The 22,510-nt window shown below is 42.3% G+C and overlaps 1 protein-coding gene across 2 annotated transcripts in view; it reads left to right on the top strand.

Moving 5' to 3' along the window:
* The window catches only part of cd164l2 (CD164 sialomucin-like 2), a 37,769-nt gene that overhangs the window by 7,238 nt on the left and 8,021 nt on the right, over positions 1–22,510 (top strand). The window contains exons 3-6 of one of the 2 annotated variants that reach the window (XM_080211113.1): positions 2,923–3,012; positions 17,373–17,447; positions 18,371–18,457; positions 19,405–19,431. In XM_080211113.1, the coding sequence (XP_080067239.1) occupies positions 2,923–3,012; positions 17,373–17,447; positions 18,371–18,457; positions 19,405–19,431 (279 nt within the window). The remainder of the gene's footprint in view (positions 1–2,922; positions 3,013–17,372; positions 17,448–18,370; positions 18,458–19,404; positions 19,432–22,510) is intronic. The other variant, XM_080211114.1, reaches the window with a different exon arrangement.

Below are 22,510 nucleotides of genomic sequence, written 5' to 3'. Positions count from 1 at the left end.
TTGTATAAATTTGTATTACAAGATACCTAGAGTACAATGTGCAAAAACTGTCTCTGTCCCTTTTGTACAGTCTAATAATGGCAGTGATTTTCAGACTGCTGGATGTTTGTCTCGGAAATCATGTCATGAGTTTACTGTCCCCCAGCTGGGGAGCTGTAGGGTCCAGACACAGCAGCTTAGTGTTATTGACAGTAAATGAAGATCAGGTGATGCTGAAATTACTCCAATCTGCTCGTTCATAACGGAAGCAGAGTCCAGGACTGACGTGTAATCAATTTCATTCCCTAGCTGTGCTAAGAGACACAAGATTGAAAACAAAACTAGACTGTAACAATGGCCATGTTGTGGCAGCTGAGTTTATTTGTCCATTTGGAAGGGTAAAGCTGCATTTTAATGGCACAAAAGCTTCTGGGAGATGAGTGAATGAAGGTTTGTATTGCAATAGTCCATGAGGTCAGTAGTTTTTTTTTGCAGTTCTGTAGAATTGCTGTAACCTCCAGGCAGCCAGTAACATTTAACAGTAAAAATAAAAACAGAACATGCTGGAAATACTTGCCAGGTCAGGCAGCTTCTGTGGAACAAAACCGAGTTAATTCATCAGTACATAATTTTTTTTCAATATATAAAAGGTAAGAGGCAAAAATAGCCATTGGACCGCTGGGGAAGTAGTAATAGGAAACAGAGCAGTGGCAGAGGAACTGAAAAGTTACTTTGCATCAGTCTTCACGGTGAAAGACATCATTGGAATGCCAGAGCTCCAGGAGAGTCAGGGTGAGTGTAGTGACTGTCGCTAAGGAGAAGTTTCTGAAGAAACTATAAAAGGTCTGAAGGTAGATTAAATCACCTGGACCAGATGGTCTACACCCCAGGGTTCCAAAGAGATGCTGAGGAAATTGTGGAGGCGTTGGTGGTGGTCTTTCAGGAATCACTGGAGGCAGGGAGGGTACCAGAGGACTGGAAAGTAGTGAATGTAACATTGTTTAAGAAGGGAGGAGGGAGCAGCCGATGGGTAATTATAGGCCAGTTAGCCTGACTTTGGTCATTGGAAAGATTTGAGTCCATTATTAAAGATGAGATCATACTATTTGGAAGTGCATGAAAAAGTAAGACTGAGTCAGCACAGCTTTGGCAAGGGGTGGCCCTGTCTGACAAATCTGCTAGAGTTCTTTGAGGTGATAACAAGGAAGTTGGATAAAGGAGAACCAGTGGACGTGACTTATTTAGATTTCCAGAAGGCCTTTGACAAGGTGTAAATAAGTGGCCATGGTGTTACAGGTAAGATCCTGGCATGGATAGAAGATTGGTTAACTGGCAGAAGGCAGAGTGGGGATGAAGGGGTCTTTCTCAGGATGGCAGCTGGTGACTAGTGGTGTGCCTTGGTTCAGTGCTAGAACCACAGTTTTTCACGATATACTTTAATGATTTGGAGGAAGGAGTTGTAGGCACTGTGGCTAAGTTTGCAGATGATGCAAAGATATGTAGAGGAACAAGTAGTATTGAGGAAGTGGGGGGGTGGGGTGCTGCAGAAGGACTTGGACAGGTTAGGGGAGTGGGCAAAGAGGTGGCAGGTGGAATACATGTGGAAAAGTGCGAGGTTATGCACTTTGGACAGAGGAATGGAGGTGCAGGCTATTTTCTAAATGGGGGGGGAAATGCTTAGGAAATCAAACACACAGGGCCGTGGGGGGGGGGGGAAGTGTCCTTATTCAAGATTCATTCGGTAGTTAGGAAGACAGATGCAATGGTAGCATTCATGTCAAGAGGGCTAGAATACAAGATCAGGGATATACTTCTGAGGCTGTATAAGGCTCTGGTCAGACCCCATTTGAAGTATTGTCAGCAGTTTTGGACCCCACATCGAAGGAGGGATGTGCTGGCCTTAAGGGTCCAGAGGAGGTTCACAAGAATGATCCCTGGAATGGAGAGCTTGCTGTATGAGGAACAGTTGAGGACTCTCTGTACCCATTGGAGGTTAGAAGGATGAGGGGGATCTTATTGAAACTTACAGGATACTGAGGGGTCTGGAATAGAGTGGACATGGAGAGGATGTCTCCACTAGTAGGAAACACTAGAACCAGAGGGCACAACCTCAGGGTAAAGGGATGATCTTTTGAAACAGATAAGGAGGAATTTCTTCAGCCAGAGAGTGGAACTCTTTGCACGAGGCTGTGGAGGCCAGCTCACTGAGTTCCTTAAGCCACAGATAGGCTCTTGATTGATAAGAGGATCGGGGTTATGCAGAAAAGGGAGAATGGAGATGGGAAAAATATCAGCCATGATTGAATGGTGGAGCAGACTCGATGGGTCGAGTGGCCTAATTCTGCTCCAATGTCTTATGAACTTGGTGACCTTGCAACACATTTTTATTCAGCTGGTAACGCCAGTTTTAAACAAGTACAAAGGTAGGGGTGGAAGGCAGAGGAGATTAGGAAAGGGATGATGGTGCAAGGCAAGAGGAGACGGCAACGGGATAAATGAGAAACGCAAGGTGGGTCCGGAGCTGTAAATATTGAGTCTGCAGCTGTCAAAGATATTGGGGTAGGGTTTAAGATCTGAAATCGAGTATGGAAGGTTGTAAAGTGCTGAATCAAAAAGACGAACTTTGTTGGAACAATGACTGAGTCGTCGGCATAGAAACCCTTTGATTTATTCTTATGGAAGCTGGTCCTAATGGACTGAGTGCCATTATGCCCCCTGATATTGAATGGACTTTTTTTTAATAGATCAATCTTCAATAACTGGAGCCAGCATAATATTTCACTTTTGGTGTCCATTTATTGCTGCATTAAACTAACCCCTGACAAATTGTCAACAGTTATAATCTCCAGTTGATTTCTGTTCTGTAGAGCAGTAAGAAGGTGCATGTTCATTCTTTAAACATTCAGTTTAAAGTCGTGTTTACTGTATGTTTTGGTTTTTCAGAATGTGCAGAATTGGAGACGTGTGAACGTTGTATTGCTGGCGATGCTTCACTGAACTTAACAGACTGTGTATGGGCACACTGTCAGTCAGGTTAGTGCTTTATGTAATCTGACACGTGGAGTAATGTAGGTATTCATTTGGCTGTCTTTATAGGAAGACTATTTATTAACATTCCTCCAAGTTGACCAATCTTACTGCACATCCAGAACATTAATTTAAATGTTTTTGGAGCCCTCAAAGGTTGTAGAGTTCATTCAGACTCCATGGAATCCTTTATGGGTGTTTACCAAGTGTGTACCCCAAAACAAATAACTTGTGTCTTATTAGTGCCCAGATATTGAGATTTCTGACTAGAATGTTCATTTCTCAACCTTTCACATTTGACCAATATATCTCCAACGTTACAGCAATAACATGCCCCACAATTTGCATTTGCTGTGTTTTAATGGGAAGGATTCTCTACAGGAGAATACTTCCCTCTCTGTCGCCAAAATATAAGACAAACATCACTTTCCTGCTGGGAGCAAACTCTAATTATAATGCTATCTTTTCCCCAAGGCAACTTCAACACCTTGGGCTCAGATGGATGCTTTGAGATGACATCAGTTGTTGACTCCTGCAGTCTCTGGGGTTTAGCAATCTTTGTTCAGACACTGATCTGGAATTGTAGATTATCCTCTTAATTCCTTATTGACCAAGTACCTGATCAGATTAGCTGGTGTAGCATTGGGGAATTATTGATACCTTTAGTTTGACGTTTGATGACACGGTATTGATGCCAGAAGCAGCCAGTGTAAAGTGGTCCTTTTCTAGATTGGTCTGTTTTGATTTGCTTATTTTGAATGTTTGGACTACAGAAAATACTTCTCGTTGGACCCAAGAGTAAAGACATTTTCCTGACTGCCTTTCCAACCTGATCCGTATGTTCTCACTCTGCAACTAATCTCCAGAGGAAAGATTAAATGTTTGACATTTTTCAAATGGTGACATTAGTTTCCTGTGGACTCCAAATGTTCTCTTCCCTCTATGATTTGACTTTAAGACTTGCATTGATAGAAAGTGTTTCAAAACCACTACGCGTCCCCAAAGTGCTTCAGAGTCACTGCAATACTTCTGACATTTTTTTGTAATGGAGGCAACACAGCAGCTAACCTGCATGCAGCAAATGTAAACTCGCACAGATTACAACCCAGTCTGGTTCAGGATACTAGGGAGACGTCACACCACTGATTTAACATCTCGGCCAAAAGATGGCGTCTCTGACAGTGCAGCACTCCCTCAGCATTAGGCTGGTTTCTTGTGTTTGTGTCCTGCACTGGGGCTGGAACCTGGGGCCTCAGAATGCTACCAACCGATCCCTGGATGCTGTTGCACAGTGAAGTGTTTTGCCACAAAGTCCAGTTGTGGGCACCATACCTTTAGGAGCGTTGTATTGTCCTTTTGTGGGAATGTAGATTTACCAGAATGAAACCTGGATTCTTGATGGCTAAGTGATGAGATTTAACTATTGTTGTAATCTCTGCAATTTTGGCTGAGTTGACCAAAATTTTCTGATAAAGGGGGACAGCGAGACAGCTAGAGAACCTATTTTCACTAACCAGAGAGTCTGGGGTGCAGAGGACATAATCTTAAAACTTGGAGCCAGAGTGACATAGCAAACTATTCTGTACTAATACAGTGTAGGATAGAGGAGGATGAGGTTTGGAATGTCTGCAAATGGCAATTGATACTAGATTGAACCCAAGGTTGGTTTTTCTGTTGGGCAGAGGCAAGTATGAATGAAGTAAGGTTGCAGATCAGCACAATCTAATTTGGGCAGAGGAATACAGTCAAGGGGCTTGGAAGGTGTGGGGTAGGATTCAGGCACCTCCTGTTCCAGTGATTGAATGAATCGTGCTTGTGGTTCTTGAGCATATTGCATATTAGCTGAGGAGAGGTCTTTACAACTCATGTTGCCTAGGTAAGTGAGTAACTTAAATATTTAATAGAACTTGGCGTGAGTAATGGAGTACAACAGTTTGATATTTTAATGTGGTTGAATGTTTGTGAAATAGCTGGGTATGGAAAGGCACTGCACCATTTGCTAACTGGCTTGTAATGCTGAGGTATAGTGTGCTGTCTCAGCTGACCAATTCATTAGTCATGCTTTAGCTCCTTCAGTCTTCAGGGCAACTGTCAGCCATCAGATGCCAATATACTGTTACTGGTCTTGTGTGGTGTTAGGATACAGATAGGAACATTGGCCACTGTTCAGTGACCCAATAAAAACTTGGTCCATTAGGAGGAAGAAAAGAGCTGTTTTACACTTTTTTCTGTTTCTAAATCTCTAATTGTGGTAAACATTTAAAGTGTAGATTTGGTTTCACTTGACATGCAATATGTATTAAAGCCATAAAATGCTCATTTGCAATCTCTGAAATGTTGGGCTGTTCTGTGCTTTTCCTGTTGGTTGCTGTGATACATTAATGTGGTGATGCTGCAGTTTGCCAGAACCTGCACTTTACTAAAATTAAGTAGCATTTGTGACTTGGCAGCGTTTATCAAACAACTTGATATCCTTTCCTACTGGGCTGTTGAAGATATAAAACTGAGTTTAGTTGGTTTTCTAAAATGTACACCTAATATTAGTGGGTGGCACAATGGTTAGCGCTGCTGCCCCAAGGCACCAGGGACCCAGTTTTGATTCTGGTCTTGGATGACTGTGTGGAATTTGCGTATTCTCCCCGTGTCTGCATGGGTGTGCTCTGGTTTCCTCCCACACTCGTGTGGGTTAGGTTGATTGGCCATGGTAAGTGCGGGGATAGGATGGGGGCTGGACTGGGTAAGATGCTCTTTCAGAGAATTGATGTAGACTTGATGGGCCAAATGGCCACCACCTCCACTGTAGGGATTCTATGGTTCTAGGTTAGGAAGGTAAATCTTGGCTAGAATCAGCCCCCATGGCAGATCATGGTCCTAATTTATTTTTAAGCATGGTCTTTAAAAATGATAAGTTAGCAGCTGAGTTATAAAGTGTGATCTTGTACCTCTGCTGGTATCAAAGGGGGAAATCCACGTAGATTTAGCCCCCAAGGAAGAGTTTTTAGTTGCAACAGAAAATGACCTCATTGGTTGGAAATCTGGAACTGAGATTGCATGACAGGTCTTTTGAAAGAGCAACTCAGTTAGTGCCTCACTAGTTAACTTGAGGACTAGAACTAAAACATATGTGGCATACAGACTTATTAATAAAGCAGGAAAAGCCTCAAGTTGTTGTCTGTGTAGAGTTTACACATGTTTCCCCATGTCTGTGTGGGTTTCCTCCCACAGTCCAAAGATGTGCAGGTTATGTGGATTAATGGGGTAAATATTTCGGTTTTGGAGAAAGGGTTTGGATGGGATTCTCAGAGTTGGTGTGGACTTGATAAGCTGAATGGTCTCTTTCACTGTAAGGATCCTATGAAAGGAAAAACACGGATTGTGTATGATTGGACGCATACTGAAAGTTTGGAGTTTCCAAAGCCAGTGCAGTGTAGGGAAAAGACAATTAAAATCTTGTGTTATAGTTTGGAATGATGTACAAGGCCGAGTGTGGAAGTCAGAGTGGTGTTCGGGAGGCTGGTAACTTGGGTTCTCACTGTAGACACAACATGTTCAGCAAAGCGATCTCCAAATCCCCAATGGAGAGAAAGCTGATCAATTTTGGGTTTGAGAAATGATTCAGAAGAAGGTTTGGAGCCCTGGACAATGTGGGAGGAGGAGAATGAACAAAATGAGACTAAATTTGGAAAAAAACACTTTTTTTATGGACTCAGTAGTTTTTTTCCAGCTCCTTCTCTATTGGGACAGAATATGAATGATACTTGTGGAAAGAATGATTTTAACATATTCATGGTATTGTTATAAAGGAGTTTGAAATGCAGTCATTGAAATTTATGACTGCTATTCTTCTATTTGCTTTGACAAAATCTGGAATATTAGTGCTATCCCTGACAGTAGGGCTGTGACTTGCACTGAGTGGAAATTAGTCAGGTTGCCACTCCACTTTCTCCAATCCTGAAATGTTGCTGTATCATTTTTGCCCAATCTTCAGACTCTGGGCTGGGTGAGAGGGGCGCAGTCCAATGGGTTCTTGAGGCCTTGTCATGGGTAGCAGAGTCAAAGGCAAGGAAAATGTGTCAGTCTTGCTGCACCAGCTGCTTTTAAGGCAGGTAGGTTTAAATATCGGCCACTTTATAAGAAACAGGGAGAAGGTAAAAGTGGGGGGGGGGGGGGGGGGGGGGAGGTGTATGGGGGAGGGTGGGTGAGAGGACAATGGAGTGCCAGTGGGGAGGCCACTTGGGAACAGGTGGGTGTTGTCAGGGATCTCTGTGATGGGAGCGAGTTGTCAGTACTGTAGGTATCCAGGAGTTAGGGTTTTTGTTCAGTTTTTAGCTGGGTAACTATTGCTGTGAAAAGGACAGATTACCATTTGAAGTTTATGATTTTAGTTCAAGTTTCTGTCCAAGATAACTGTCCATTGGGAGTTTGAATTTGCTGGGATTTTGCTGACTTGAGGTGGGGTAGAGTTTGGGGTCCCCCAGTATCTTTGGGAGCACTAGGTGTGCCACCCCAGAGATTGGATGTTGTGTACCCAATGTGTTTAAATCTGTTTTGTTCAAAAACATTTACCCGAAGACATTGGCCTCTGATCTTTGGGTAAGCGTTCTCCAAGGCAGCCTTCACGACAGCACAGAGTTGCTGAGCAGAGACTGATAGCCAAGTTCTGCACACGTGAGGATGGCCTCAACCGAGATCTTGGGTTCATGTTATACTATTTGTAACCCCCACGATTTGCCTGGGCTTGCAACATCTCACTCACTGTCCTGTCTAGAGACAATACGCATCTCTTTAACCTATGCTTAATGCTCTCTCCACTCTCATTGTCTGCACCTTTTTAAAATTGGGGTTTTGAGATCCTTCTCAACATGAGTGAAGTGGTGGAAGAAGTGCCTGCGCAGGCTGAAGTGTAAAAGGCAAAAGATGAGGCAGAGGTCCAGGTGAACAACTGAAGATGCAGTACTGACCAAGCTTTGTTAAATCTTGCATGGCAAATGGCCTCTGCTTCTGTCTTTTACATCTTTTCTAAGACCATTGGTTTAGAGGCACCTTGGACGCTGGTCATGAGAAGACCTTGTATGTTGATCTGTTGTGGTACTGTGCCTTTATGTACGGTGGTTGCAAAACAAAATGGGAAAACTAAAAATGACTTGATTAGCTGTAAAGACTCGCATTCTAATCAGTATTCTGTAAACTGAGTGTGTCTCTTTATATGCCCTGTTTGTGATCGGAGCTCTCCACTTACCTGATGAAGGGACAGAGCTCAGCTAGTGGCATTCGCTACCAAATAAACCTGGTGTTGTGAGACTTCTTGCAGTATTTACCCCAGTCCAACACTGACATCTCCATGTACCCAATAGCCATGCATGAAGGTGCTGGAAACACATACCTCCCTCCCAGATCAGGGGTTAAGGTGCCCCTTTGGTAACAAGTGTGTTTGACCAGTGTGTCCATTGTCTTTGGGATGGCCTACGTTCTGTATATTCAGTCATCTGAATTGCAGCCTGCTTATGTCTTAAGTTGCAGCCTGCTGTTTTGGTGCTTGTCCAATTATTCCAGCGAGCTCTGTAAATTGCCATTTTAGGTGGCCCATTTGGCCACATTCTGATGGCTCCAATGTCAAATTTTCAAGCAAATGTTGACCAGAAGGCTCACCTGCCATGAACCGTGCCATGTACTCAGATTGGTATCGCCAGTGACAGCTGTATCCATGGTACCTCACGATTACAGATGTCTGCTCAGTATTAATGAGGAACATTGACTGCTTGAAACAGTGTTTGAGTTGGACAATTAAAAGTGATCTCATTATCTGATCTCAATCCCTTGCCTTCCAATTTTGTCCCACAAATTGCTATTCATTTTGCAGATTATACTAACAGGCTAGCTTTTAGAAAAAAAATTAACTTATCAGAAAACAGCAAGGCTGAAATGTATCTGGCAACATCGCAGATTACTTCATTCTTGGCTTCTGATGTCATTCTGATTTTTGGGATCTTATTGTGTAGGATAGTGCTTCTCAAATCTTTTTCTGGAGTGACTGGGTTTAAACACCAGGGATACAGGCACAAGAAAAACACCCCCAAGTCACCCACCATTTAGGAGGCTGTGTCTTGGGCCTCTGAACTTATAACTCTCATGTTTGCAGGGGCCTTGCAGTTGATCCTTTTTAGAGCTGTCAAATCCCAGTCTTTTCTGTATAACCGTCATTGTTGTCTCCAAGCTCGTGACTCAATTTCTCCTTCCGTGACCCTATTGTTGGGGGGAGGTGGCTACTATTGTCCTTCTGGATGGTTGAGGTTCCAGCTTTGGAAGGTGTGGCATGTTGCTATAATGCATCTTGTGGCAGGCACACACTGGCTACGTGCCAGTGGATGAGTTAGCAAATACTTGGGGTGTGAATGAGTAGCTGAGCAAGCGGGCTGCTTTGTACAGGATGGCGTTGAGCTTCTTGTGATGTTCGAGCTGCACTCATCCAAGCAAGTTTTAAAGTTTTTTTTAGTGTTACAAGTAGGCTGACATTAACAATGCAATGAAGTTACTCTGAAAATCCCCTAGTTGCCACACTCTAGCACCTGTTTGGGTAACTGAGTGAGAATTTAGCATGGCCAATGCACCTCACCAGCCAGTCTTTTGGACTGTGGGAGAAAACCAGAGCACCAAGCCAGGAACTGAACCCGGGTCCCTGGTGTGGTGAGGCAGCAGTGCTATCCATTGTCGCTCATCACACTCCTGACTTGTGTCGTTATAGATGGACAGGCTTTGGGAAGTCGGAAGGTAGTTGTCTGCCACAGAATTCCCAGCCTCTGACCTGTTCTTTTCTCGTAGCGTGCAGGTAAACAAATGCCTACCAATTGCATCTGCCAAGGAGGCGGAGCATGAATTGTTGCAGCTTTAACCTGGATGGATGATGAATTTGATACTTCACTGGTATTGCATAATTAACCAGGGCGACATTTTGACTTGCATTGTATAAGAGGTTACTGGGGATTTGAACCACCTCGGCATTCCCAGCAATAGAAATCGCCCAAATAAAAGCAAAATAGTGCGGACGCCAGGAATCTAAACTAAAAGCGGAAAATGCTGGATAAATTCAGTGGACTGGCAACGTCTGTGGAGAAGCAACTAATTTTTTTGTCTACAGAATCTATCTACTTTTAATTTCAAAAATCCCAAAGTAGTAACAAATTGAATCCCAAATATTACGGTGAAATTGTTTGGAACCAGTTCAATGGGTGAAATGAAGTTAACAAAGCTTACTCCAATTGTAAACCCTGTATCAGATCTGCATGGACGTACTGTAATATTGTATTGGGTGTTGTTTTGATTTTGCTTGGTTGTCTGATGTCTTCTGCCACAATCCCACCAAAGTCTTACTGGCTCAAAACAGCCAGGAAGTCTCAACACCAGGATAAAGTCCAGCAAATTTGTTTGGTAGCATGAGCTTTTGGAGCACTGCCCCTTCATCAGGTGAATCACTCCAAAAGCTTGTGCTAACAAATAAACCCGTTGGGCCTTAACCTGGTGTTGAGATTTCTGTGTACCCCAGTCCAACACTGGCATCTTCACCTGTTTAAGAGCCAGATATTGGGTGTGAGGGCAGTCTTTGATTCACTTGTTCTGAGCCTGCCCTGTAAAGGCAGCAGCAATGGCAGTAAAAGAATCCTTACCTTTATTTGGGGTGAGTTGCTGCTTACTTTGGGTTTCTTGAGCAATGTTTCTGGCTTGCTAGTTTCTTGAGGAGCTACAGTTTGATGGTGAGCAGGAGCTGAATCTGGGGCATGGTGCTTTCTGCCACAGGCTAGGCAGAGGTAGATGCCAGGGAGGAAAATGGGCCTATTTTCTGGGATTTAAAAGAATGAGGGACTATCTCGTTCACATATGTGGGGAAAACATTTCTTGAGGGTTTAACCATGTAAATGTTGAGGCTCTCTCTAAGTGACACCTGTCAGCACTCCAGCCCAGAGAAAATAGCCTTGTGAAATTTCACCTATCTGATGGAAACTGCTAAATTGTTTTTAAACATAACCTGCTTCACTGCATTTAAGGTCTTTCATTGGAGAAGGAAGTGACTTTTATCAATTCTTGCACTAGTGAAATTTCTGCTATTAGGGATTGACGGTTGATTCAATCTTTCCACCACCTGTCCAAAACCAGTAACAAACCACTCCCAACCACAGACTCGGTCCATTTTGAAATAAATATTTGTCCTTTTCAGTATTCTAGATGGCGGCTGCACTCTTTGAGTGAGGGTAGTTACTGTTGTGACGCTTTGAGAGAAATGTATTGTTTTGGGATCCAGGAAGACCGATTTTTCTGATTCCAAATTTTAATGCCAGGCAGTTAAAATAGACATATCAAACTGTCTCTCATTTCACAGAATCCTCTTTCTATCCCCTCTTAGACCGTAAGATGTAGGAACAGAATTCGGCCAATCGAGTCTGCTCTGCCATTCAACCATGGCTGATATTTTTCTCATCCCCATTTTCCTACCTTTTCCCCATAATCCCTGATCTCCCTATGAACCGAGAATCCATCCTTTTTTTTTAAAAGACACTCAATGACCTGGCCTCCACAGCTTTCTGTAGCAAAGAGTTCCACAGAATTTGTCATGAATCTACAGTTCTCTAATCTCTAAAAGAAAATGTAGACTTGCAGTGCACTGGCTGTCTTTCCCAAACCCTGGACTGGTTAACCCCCCTACTTCCTGCCTCAACTGGTGTTGCATTAATTTGTCACCACCTTTATATGGCAGATATTTGGAATTGTGCTTGGCTCTGCAGGCAAGATGGCAACAAAGCTTGAAGACAAGTAAAATGCATTTTGTTGTACAAATTGGTAAACATGTATCAGTGAATGAAAGCTTTGTCTATTTCAGAATGTTTTGTACTCTGCGCTGTCCTGAGTGTGTTTAAAACCATCTGGATTGGGGGGAGGATAACTGACTTCCTTTGCATTTGTCTGTAATGTGTTGCTGTTTTTACTGATAGTTGTCTACACTTTGCCACAGAGGGAGCAGCACCCTGTCTGTGTGCGCAGCTCTCCATGGTGCATCAGACAGTGTCCACACCAAGAGGTGGTGCTGATGCTTCTGTAACACTGAAGAGGGAAGAAATGGTGGCATCCCTGTGAGATGTTACAGGTCACCAGGGTGACCCCTATAGCAGCAAGATTGCAGGAACTAGAAGAATGTTGTGGAACAGTCTACCCCTCCTGCAAAGCTCAATTTTTTTGGTCACCATTGGTCTAAAGTTGTTTTAGTCACAAGTTGGCTTACATTAACATTGCAATTAAGTTACTGTGAGAGTCCCCTAGTTGTCATACTCTGCCTGTTTGAGTACATAAATGTTCATGGAATCTCAGCTGTGCAGAAAGAGACCATTTGGCCCATCAAGTCTGCACTCACCACAATCTGACCCAGGCCCCATCGCTAACCCACATGTTAATCCCCTGACACTAAGGGTTAATTTAGCATGGCCCGTCAGCTTAACCAGCACGTCTTTGGTCTGTGGAAGGAAACTCAGAAAACCCACGCACTGGGGAGAATGTGCAGGCAGTGATGTAAGGCTGGAATTGAACCTGGGTCCCTGGCACTGAGGCAGTTGTGCTACTGTGTACATTGAGGGAGAATTTAGCATAACTAATGCACCTATCCAGCACGTCCTTTGGACTGTGGGAGGAAACTGGAGCACCAGAAGAAAACCGTGCAGACTGGGGGAACATAGTAACACAGGGTTAACACTGCTGCTTCAACATGCCAAGAACTGTGGTTCAATTCTGATTTCAGGTGACTATGTAGAGAGTCTTTGTTCTCCAGGTGTGCAGTTTCCTCCCACAGTCCAAAACTCTGTGGGTTAGGTTGATTGACCATGGTAAATAACCCCTTGGCGTCAAGGGGACTACATGGGGTTACAGGGATAGAGCTTGGGTGGGATTGTTGGTGCAAACTTGATGGGCTGAATGGCCTCCTTCTGCAATGTAGAGATTTTATGAACATGCAAACTCCACGCAGGCAGTCACCCAAGCTGGGAATCAAACCCAGGTCCCAGGTGTTGAGGCAGCAGTGTTAACAACTGTTGCCATATTGCCCTGTTGGAAATTGGACAGACATCAATATTAAAATAAAAAAAACTTGTTTTTTTCTAGACTTCATTGGTACTTAATATAACCTCAAAGACTGCACAACAGACTGTTTTGGTCCATTGAGCCTATGCTGGCTCCTTCAAAGAGCAGTGTAGTTAGCCCCATTCCTTGCTCTAAATCTCTCATCCCGACAATCTTCCAAGTGTTTATATTGAATCTGTGTTCTTTGCCCTATCCATCCATTCCAAATCCAAGCCACTAGATTTGTTTGTTGCTTCTGCTTTTTAATTTTTTTTCCCATTTAGTTGCCCATCCCTAATTGCCCTTTAACTGTCTGACTTCCCATTCTCAAAGGACATTTGAGTCTTGTGTGCTGTGGGTCTGGGGTTGCAGGTAGGCCAGGTTAGAACAGCATATTTCCTTCCCTAAAGGACATTAGTGAATGGGATATGTTCATTATCACCATCAAAGTCTAGCTTTAGTTAAATTTAAATACCACCAACTGCCTTTGACCCATGCAGCCCTGGGATTACTGTTCCAGTGACATCTCTAGTTATCAAACTTTTGACTATCAAAGTAACCTTCTAAAGACTGTCCTCTTCAAAAGACTCTTTACAGTGAATGTATTAATGGTCTGGAAACTATTGAAGTGTATTCTATATGTGGAAAGATGTGCTGGTCAGATATATGCTAAATTCTTCCTCTGTGTACCCAAACAGGTGCCAGAGTGTGGAGTCTCAGGGATTTTCACTAACTTCATTGCAGTGTTAATCTAAACCTATTTGTGATATTAATAAATTGAACTTTAAATTTACTGAACGCAAAATCTTAGTTCTGATTGCACACAGCTGCTGATATCCCAGGAAGCATTTGGATTCTTGTAACAGATTACTCGTTAACTAATAAAACCAGTTTTAGATTAATCATAAAACCTAATGTGGTTTTGCAGTTTTAATGATGAGACACAGTGCTTAGCACCACTGCCTGAAGCTTCAGGGACCTGGGTTTGATTCCTGGCCTGTGTGGAGAGGGTGTCTGTTCTCCCTGTATCTGTGTGAGTCTGAAAGACGTGTTTGGGTGCGTTGGCCATGCTAAAGTCTCCCTCAGTGTACCCAAACAGGTGCTGGAGTGTGGCAACTAGGGGGTTTTCACTAACTTCATTGCAGTGTTAATATAGGCCTACTTGTGACAAACTTTTTAATGCTTGATTTTTATCTTTTTTTTATAAACTTGTGTCATCTTTCCGCTCTCCTCAGGTGCTCCAATGGGGTTTAATTTTTTTTGCCCAGCATGATCTTCGCTTTTGTTTCCCACCTGTTTTTAAATTGCAACTGCTGAGAAACATCTTTTTCTAAATCCACAAGTTCTAGAGACCTATTTTTTTGAACAGGTTTTTTAATGGCTGGAAAATATGAATCTTATCAGTGGTTTCTAGTAACTGGTTACTGTACAGTAAGTGTTTACAATATGTAAACTGATGCTTTGTGTGTTGCAAATAGTTTATAACATCAGCAGTGCAGACCTAATACAGTTGCAGTAACATCACCTTGCATGTAATCTAATCTTCAGTGTGGTTAGTTACCCTCCTGTATCAGATGTCTGTTGCTAAGTAACTCAGAGTGCTGAATTAATACACTGTAAAATTTAGTAGATTCTTTGTGGGACATTTACCTGACTAAAAATAAGTCTGTACGCAGGAACCAGAGGATTGTTTATGGGATAAATGCTAAGTAATCTTTCTATGCACAGAATTTAGTGCAGAAGGATGCCTTTTGGCCCATCGAGCCTGCACCGATGACAATATCATCCAGGCTGTATCCCTCCCGAAAGACCGAGTATTTACCCTGCTAATCCCCTGACGCTAGGGTTAATTTAGCATGGCCAGTCCGCGTAACCCTACACATCTTTGGAGTGTGGGAGGAAGCTGGAGCATCTGGAGGAAACCCATGCAGACATGGGGAGAACATGCAAATTCCACAGTGACCCAAGCCATGCCACATGGTTTGATGCACCATAGTTCCCAAAAACAGCAATATAACAATGAACTAGATATTCTTTGGGATGTTGCTTGAAGAATACTTGTCCCAGGGCTGATGGAGTAAGTGCCCTATTCTTCAAATTAATATCAGAAAGCTTCCTGCCCACCTTGGGGCACATAGAGCCTCTGTTTGACATGTCCTTCAGAGGATGCCTCCAACAATGCGCTAATCCCTCTATAGCATCAGTCTAGCCCTGGAGTAGAAGTTGAACCTATAACCGTACTCTGGCAAGTGCACTACAACCAATAGCTTCTATCTATGGAAAAGATAAACTTTATTAAGAATTGCTTTAATTTGAAAACTTGCAATTTAAATATTAGTTTCACGTCTCCCCTTACCCCTGCCTCCCCAACCTAATTTTAAGCTTTACCTCCTGCACAATGCGTACTGTTAACTCCAGTTTGGTCTGAGAAATCGTCTATAAATCTGATTCATGATCTAAATTGGCCTTTCAGACAGCACGCACAGTAAACAAGCAAGTCTTTGTTCAGAGCCTAAATCTAATCACATTATTTTACACCCATGCTTATAAGCTTTGCTTGCAGAAGTAACCTATGCAACCAAAATGTCTTGCCAAAGGTTGTTTTAGAGATTGCTGTTAGTTTTTGATAAGCAAATACTTGGTTAAGTTTTTGATGCAAAGTGTGGATTATAATGTTCAGGCTATTAACACTCTGGATAAGTTCCTGCATGTGTGCAGTTAAAGACTTGGAAAGTTGCTCCCCCCCACCTCATTGTGCACACCAGTACCTTACCAAGAGACCGCATCAAGCACATGAAGGGCATGAAACTTTTCAGTACTTATCCAATAACCACAAAGTAAATCTGCAGTTTGAACGTAAATGAGTTTTTAATGGCTCGATGACAAGTCTAGCAAGATGGGGATGGGGGATTTGAAGACCAGGCTGATGTTGCTCAACCAGGGCACATGAGTCAGTGAGCACAGAGATGATGGATGAAAGAAACCTGGTTTGAGTTAGTAGCTAAGGAAGGTAGGATACCAGCCAGAAGAGCATTAAGGGACAATCTTACCCTATCATCCCGCCAGCCAAGATCATGGAAAATCAAATTTGTGCCCAATTTCAAGCCTTTTATCTAACCAGCACCAGACATCCAGTGAGATCTCATGATTTAAATTTTATAATAGAATTTAAATATTACAAGTGGTCCCAGGACACCGTCATATGGCTCACTTGCCTTGGACCTTACCTGTGAAAGTCCTCACCGGTGAAGATTGGGTATGGTCCTCATCAACAGGGACCTGACATGATGACCTCGTCAGTAGGATCAGATAACATTGGTGTCCTGCAGAAGGTTAGGGGCAGGGGGTGCCCCTTGGACATTACCAGCCTGGGACACTGACAGTGGGGGTGGGGAGCAGGTGGACAGGAGTGGGGGTGCTGCATAATCTGCAATCAGGATCGGCAGTGTGGGCATGCTGCTCACTGCGATTGACCAGAGGGGTGGCGATCAATTGGCCCATGTCCGGGGGGGGTTGAATTGGCTGGTCTGTGAGGGGTGGGTGGTGATCAGCCACAGAGGCAAGCGATGGGATTGTGGGGGGTGGGCAGCAGTGTCAGATCTCTGTTCTGCATAGGTGGAATTGCACTTTCTGCTGTGAACTGGGTGGGGTTGATGGAGGGAGCAGGTGAATTCAAGCCCTTCCCTCGCTGGTGGGAAACAGATTTTGCTGCTTTCTTTGATCGATATGGTAAGATTGGATTTTTAACTCGCCCCAAAAAAAAAGTGCGATTCTCTCCCTTTTTTTCTCTCATTTGGCATTTAGAATTCCTTTTGTAAGATCGCCTCCTCGGTCATTAACTGTAGATGTATCTGATGCTGTTGCCTGTAGTTTGTATCTGAGCTGAAATGGGGTTGGAGCGATGTAACAATTGGCGCTACTGATTCCGAAGTGTGGAATCTGCTCAAACTTGACTTTTTTCTTGGATCATTTTGAAGGGATTGGAACAGGAAGTGAATGCACAGGATATGTACACTGAGCTTGAGGTGAATAGGCCTCATGTATTCACAGTGAACACTGGGAAGTATATCGAGGCAAGGGAATTTTTAACTGTAATTTTATTGCAATTTCTGTTAAATGTGCTCTGGAAAAGCAGCAGTAATTACTGTTTTGAAGCCAATTTTTCTGAAAGCTCCTAAATGATAAAGTGAGGAGTTTCTGTCTAGGATCAGGTAGCTCTTCCTCCCCCAAATCACCAGGCAAGGTAGTAAAATTAGTCTCTTATCTTTCAGAAACTTTGTGTGTCTCAAAGACATCTGATAATCTCACAGACTGCACCATACATGATGAGCCTTCAATGTGTAAAGGTAAGAAAATACATTGCTTCCCTTAAACTGCCTGAAATGGTCTCAAAATTTCCCACAAATGTGAGTTTTCCAAAACTAACTGCTGTTCTAACTGTTTCTGGCAAGTTTTCCCAAAAATATCTGTCAGCGTTCCGATTGACACCCACCAATTCTATGGAGAAAATAGTGCTTTATTCTGTTGAGCCAGGAAGTAATCCCATCCACTTTTGGGTTCTTGTTGAGAGTATTTTAGTGTCAAAACTATGCTCACATTAACGCTGCAATGAAAATCTCCAAGCATGGAATTAGAATGTTTCGTGCACTAAATTACAAGGAAACAATAATTGGAACAGTCAGAAATCTGCCTGATTACTTCCTGCATTAAATCTCTGCATGAATTTCCTAATCATTCTAGTTGTTCCAGTTGAGCCAATGAATAATCTGGGATTTTACCTGTAGACTTTAAGGGAAGTTGGGTTTTCAGTTTGATATCCCACTGGGAGAGTTGTTATCTTCCCCTCTCTTCAGTTTGACTTGGAGTTTCTAAAAACAGGCTTGGGTTAGAATGGTCTTTCTTGTAGTATTGGGGGACTGACTACACGTGTTCCAATGCAGCTGTAATGATTGAAAGGGGTGGATAAAATCTGTCCATGTGGGATGTTGGCTTTTTTTTTTGAGACCATAAGTGATGGAATTGGACAAGACACCCCATATTGTGCAATTAACTCCTGGGACCCAAGCAGAGATTATGGTGATCTCCCTAAAGGAGAGATTTACAAAAGAGACTATTACCAAGCCTAGCGAGTGCATAAAATTAAGTATTTTCCAGCTGAACTAAGGTATTTGATAGGAGAAAAGTTCTATTTCTTTAGAAAGTGGTTTCAATGTAAAATATTTTTTCACTGATCTGGAATATTCCTGCAAATGTAATTCTGTCTCCTCAGTTCTGAAGTTATCTGCTATTTCTCCTCCTCCTACTACTACTCCTGTCTTCAACACTACTAGCATTGTGACTGTCTCCTCTAATACAGGTAAAATAACACTAACTATTCTGCTTCAACTGTCGTATGGATAAATTCTATTAATGTTTTTATTTGGATTTCCACTATTTGAAGTTTAAGGCAGGTATTTTTCAGGCTGAGATTCAACACTGAACATGGTGGGGTACAGAAGGGATTTGAATGGAATTGTCCATCTGTTGTGCTTCTGCCAATGGGACAAGTGTTACAAGTGCTCACCTGAACTGCATGATGGCGTCTGCTACTTGTCAGTGTGAAGTATTAACTCTAATAACACGGCAGCAGGCAACTTGGTCAGTTGGCTATGAAAAATTGTTACTGCTGACTCTGCAAGCCCTTCTCTGTGGGAAGTTTAAAAATTCCCAGCGAGTGTTTTCTCCATGTTGGTCCATTTTGAGATAGGGTGAGAAAGCAAAGTATTTGGAATGTTTTTCAGATTCCAGTACGTAAGAGTTTTGAGATCATGTGGCGAATTGCTTCAAGAATTCTGCATATTTGGGTCAAAACATGTTGTTCATCTCAAACTCCATACATCACAATTTCATTAATCAGTGATTTTAATGTTACAACTTGTTTCCAGTTAGACTGAGGGTGGAACAAAAACTTGAGTCAAACATTCTACTGTTTGCGCTCATTCCTGTGATATTCGCTGGATCATGTCTTGATCAATGAAAATTTTCTATGATGACTAAAATTTGGAGCCAGTTTTGCTGTGCTTTGTGTGTGCTGGTATATTCTTGGTCAGCTGAATCATGATGTGGTATGCCTTTCCTTTTCTTGACCCTGTATATAGCTTAAGGTACATGTATGTCTTTAGTTCCCAAGTAAAGGTTAGCTTGATTAATGGGTTTATGTATCTAGAGTTACAGAAATAGTGTACTAATAGAAAACTGGTTCATGTACCAATGAGATTCTTTGCATGCTAATTTGTACGTTTCTCCCTTTGCCACCACTATCAGCTGAGGAAGTTTCCACCACAACTGAAGGTATGCATTCTCTCAATTAGTGATGTGTTCTGTTTATTGATAGTGGCATAGTGGTTAGCACTACCACTTCAGTGCCAGGGATCAGGTTTGATTCCCAACTTGGGTCATTGTCTGCGTGGAGTTTGCACATTCTGTCTGCGTGTATGTTCTGGTTTCTGATCACAGTCCAAAGATCTGCAGGTTAGGTGGATTGACCATGCAAAGGTGGGTAGGGGGATTAGAGTAAACATATGGGATTACAGGGATAGAGTGAGATTGTTGTATGGCTTCTTTCTGTGCTGTAATGATTCTAATAGGAACAGCTTCATTTAGTTTTAGTAACTCCTAGTTAAATCTAGGTTTGTTCTTGTTTTTATGCAAATATAGTATTAACAGAATATTAGAATCGTAATGCTTTTCATTCCACATGTGCCGTTGAAGACTTTGTTTTTAAACTCATCTACTAGTTTAAAGTTAATGTTATCTTTTCAATGCAAATCCACTTATTGGCTAGGTCTTTCCAAAAGTATGATTATTACAAAGTAATTGTCAAATTAAAGTCTAATACAAATGCAAGCACGTATTAGGTGCATAGAATGGTACTGCTTCATCCCTTGTATGAAATGTTTCCCAAAAAGCTGCAATTTTATTATAAGCCTTTATCTTTTTGCATGTAGCCCGAACACTGCACGGGCACTTTTTTTTTTATAGGAGTACAATATCTATTAATCTGACCTGATGAATTATTTGCAAAACTGTGTATACAACAAAGCTTCTCTAGACTGAACACATTATGGAGCTCTCGCAATTTTAGCACATATATTTTCTAGGATTGTATAATGTGTACAACAGGACTAGTCCTCATCACAATCAATTTGTTTTATAAACTGTGTCTGCAGACCCTTTCCCCATCTACAAAGATGATTTGGATAGTCTGCTCTAATGGAGAACATACTCATTCGATTAGCATATTCCAGGGATTAAGCCACATTTGCAGTGTAGCAAAAGAACATGCTGACTCACCATTTAGCACAGCAACGATGTCAAATGTTGCACCCTCCCTGATCTGTTACTGTTCAGTTTTGTGATCTGAGGCATCGATAGTGCTCTATACAGCTGAACACAATGTTCTTAACCAATTTTCTGTTTTAACTCCTGCTTTAAAAGATGTTTGAGAAATTTGGTTAATTTTGAGACGACCTGGAACATTAGATGGGATTATTTGACAACAACTGAATAGGTAATTGCACTTGTATACCTGTTGCTACATATTGTGTTGCACTTCATTCAGTAGAAAATTTAATGTGGGTTAGTTTGAAATGAATTGAGAATAATTTCAAGCACATCATGCTCTCAGCAACTCTAAATTGACCTTGCAGCCCTCCTGGAGCAATGGGGAGATGTTATACCATTTGAGGTCAAAATGGCCAGTGAGACAAAATTTCCCATTTTAGTGATTGAGGCTCTTTTTAATTAGATTGAGATGGCACAGTGGTTATCACTGCTGCCTCAGCATCAGGGACCCAGGTACAATTACAGCCTTGGGTCACTAGTTGTGTGGAGTTTGCATGTTCTCCCCATGTCTGTGTGGATTTCCTCCAGGTGCTCCCATTTCCTCCCACAGTCCAAAGATGTGCAGGTTAAGTGAATTGGCCTTGCTAAATTGCCCCATGGAGTCCTAAGATGTGTACATTGTGGATTAGCTGTGGTAAAATGCATGGTGTTATGGGAATAGAGTGGGTGTGGGAGTTCTTGTTAAGATGCTATTTTAGAGAGTCAGTGTAGACTTGATGGTTTCCTTTTGCACTGCAGACATTCTATGATCTGATTAGTTTGACTTGCAAGCACCCCACACATCCTGGTAATCTTACTAAAGATGGTGGGTTTTTTTATTAAATGGTGCATTCTCCCTTTAAGATTAATTTTCTTGGTTAAGAGGAACAGTTGGCCTGAATCCCATACTGATTCACTTTTCCGTCAATTCTTGTTCCCACTGCCCCCATTAGGTTGTAGAGAGCAGGAGTTTGATGTAAAGATCCATAGGCGTTGAGTCTATGTTGTGCCTGTAGCTACAGTGTTCTACCAAGTAGCCTGATGAGAATATTCATAAAACTATAATCAGGGTGACTGTTTGAATTGAAAATGTGCCCTGTGAACCTAATGTGCCTCGTAAAATTGTGTTCCTGTAGAGACTGGTGTTACATGCAAAGTATCCAAACACTTGACTTTCCTGATTTATGGATGCAAATTGAAAGTGTTTCAATCTAAACAATTTTCATTAATTTGCTTGGATTTGAACAGCTCGTGTTCCCTATTAGAATTTATATGAAGTCACAATGGTAAAATCAGCTCTTTCCATGTTCACCATTACAAAGTATGGCTGATCCAATCCCTACCGTGCAAGAGGATGCCATTCAGTGACTCTGGATCAACCACAAGCCCACCCAGACCCTATTCTTGTAACCTCTATCTTGCTGATTTCCCTCCTGACGTTAAGCTCAATTTACCATGGCCAATCAACCTAACTCATCTTTGGATTGTGGGAAGAAACCAGAGCACCTGGAGGATGCCCACACAGACATGGGGAAAACATGCAAACTCCACAGACCCAAAGCAGGCCTTGAGTCCCTGGCGCTGTGAGGCACCAGTGCTCAACACTGCCGGTGTGGGGTGAGAGAATAGAACCAACGTCTCAAGTCTGGTTGACCCTTCATCAGAGCTCTGAGGATGACACTGTCATCCAGAAATATTAACTGTTCTCTCTCCACAGATGCTGTCAAACTGGAGATTTTCCAGCATTTCCTGTTTTTGTGCCTGTTGATGTGGATGAGCTGATACATTATGTACAGAAACATTTTAGTAATCCCAGGTTTGATTGATTTCAAGCTTGGATTTAAATGACCTTTAGTATCTGGGGTACATCAATTAATTTTCATTTTTACTGTTCAGGGATTTGCATCTCCAGCCATTAATCCACCTCGTGCCAATTGTAGCAATTGCAGCAGTTACCTAATGTTTTCTAATCTCATGTCTTCTGCAGAACAAGTAATGGTAGTACTTGTCATGCAAATTGGATGCTGCATTGGGGAATTTGATACTA

Source organism: Carcharhinus amblyrhynchos, chromosome 24 (genome assembly GCF_965287045.1).
Source record: "Carcharhinus amblyrhynchos chromosome 24, sCarAmb.v2.hapA, whole genome shotgun sequence".
NCBI classification, from domain to species: domain Eukaryota; kingdom Metazoa; phylum Chordata; class Chondrichthyes; order Carcharhiniformes; family Carcharhinidae; genus Carcharhinus; species Carcharhinus amblyrhynchos.
Note: the sequence above shows the minus strand (reverse complement) of the source record. Positions and strands in the feature narration are given on the sequence as shown.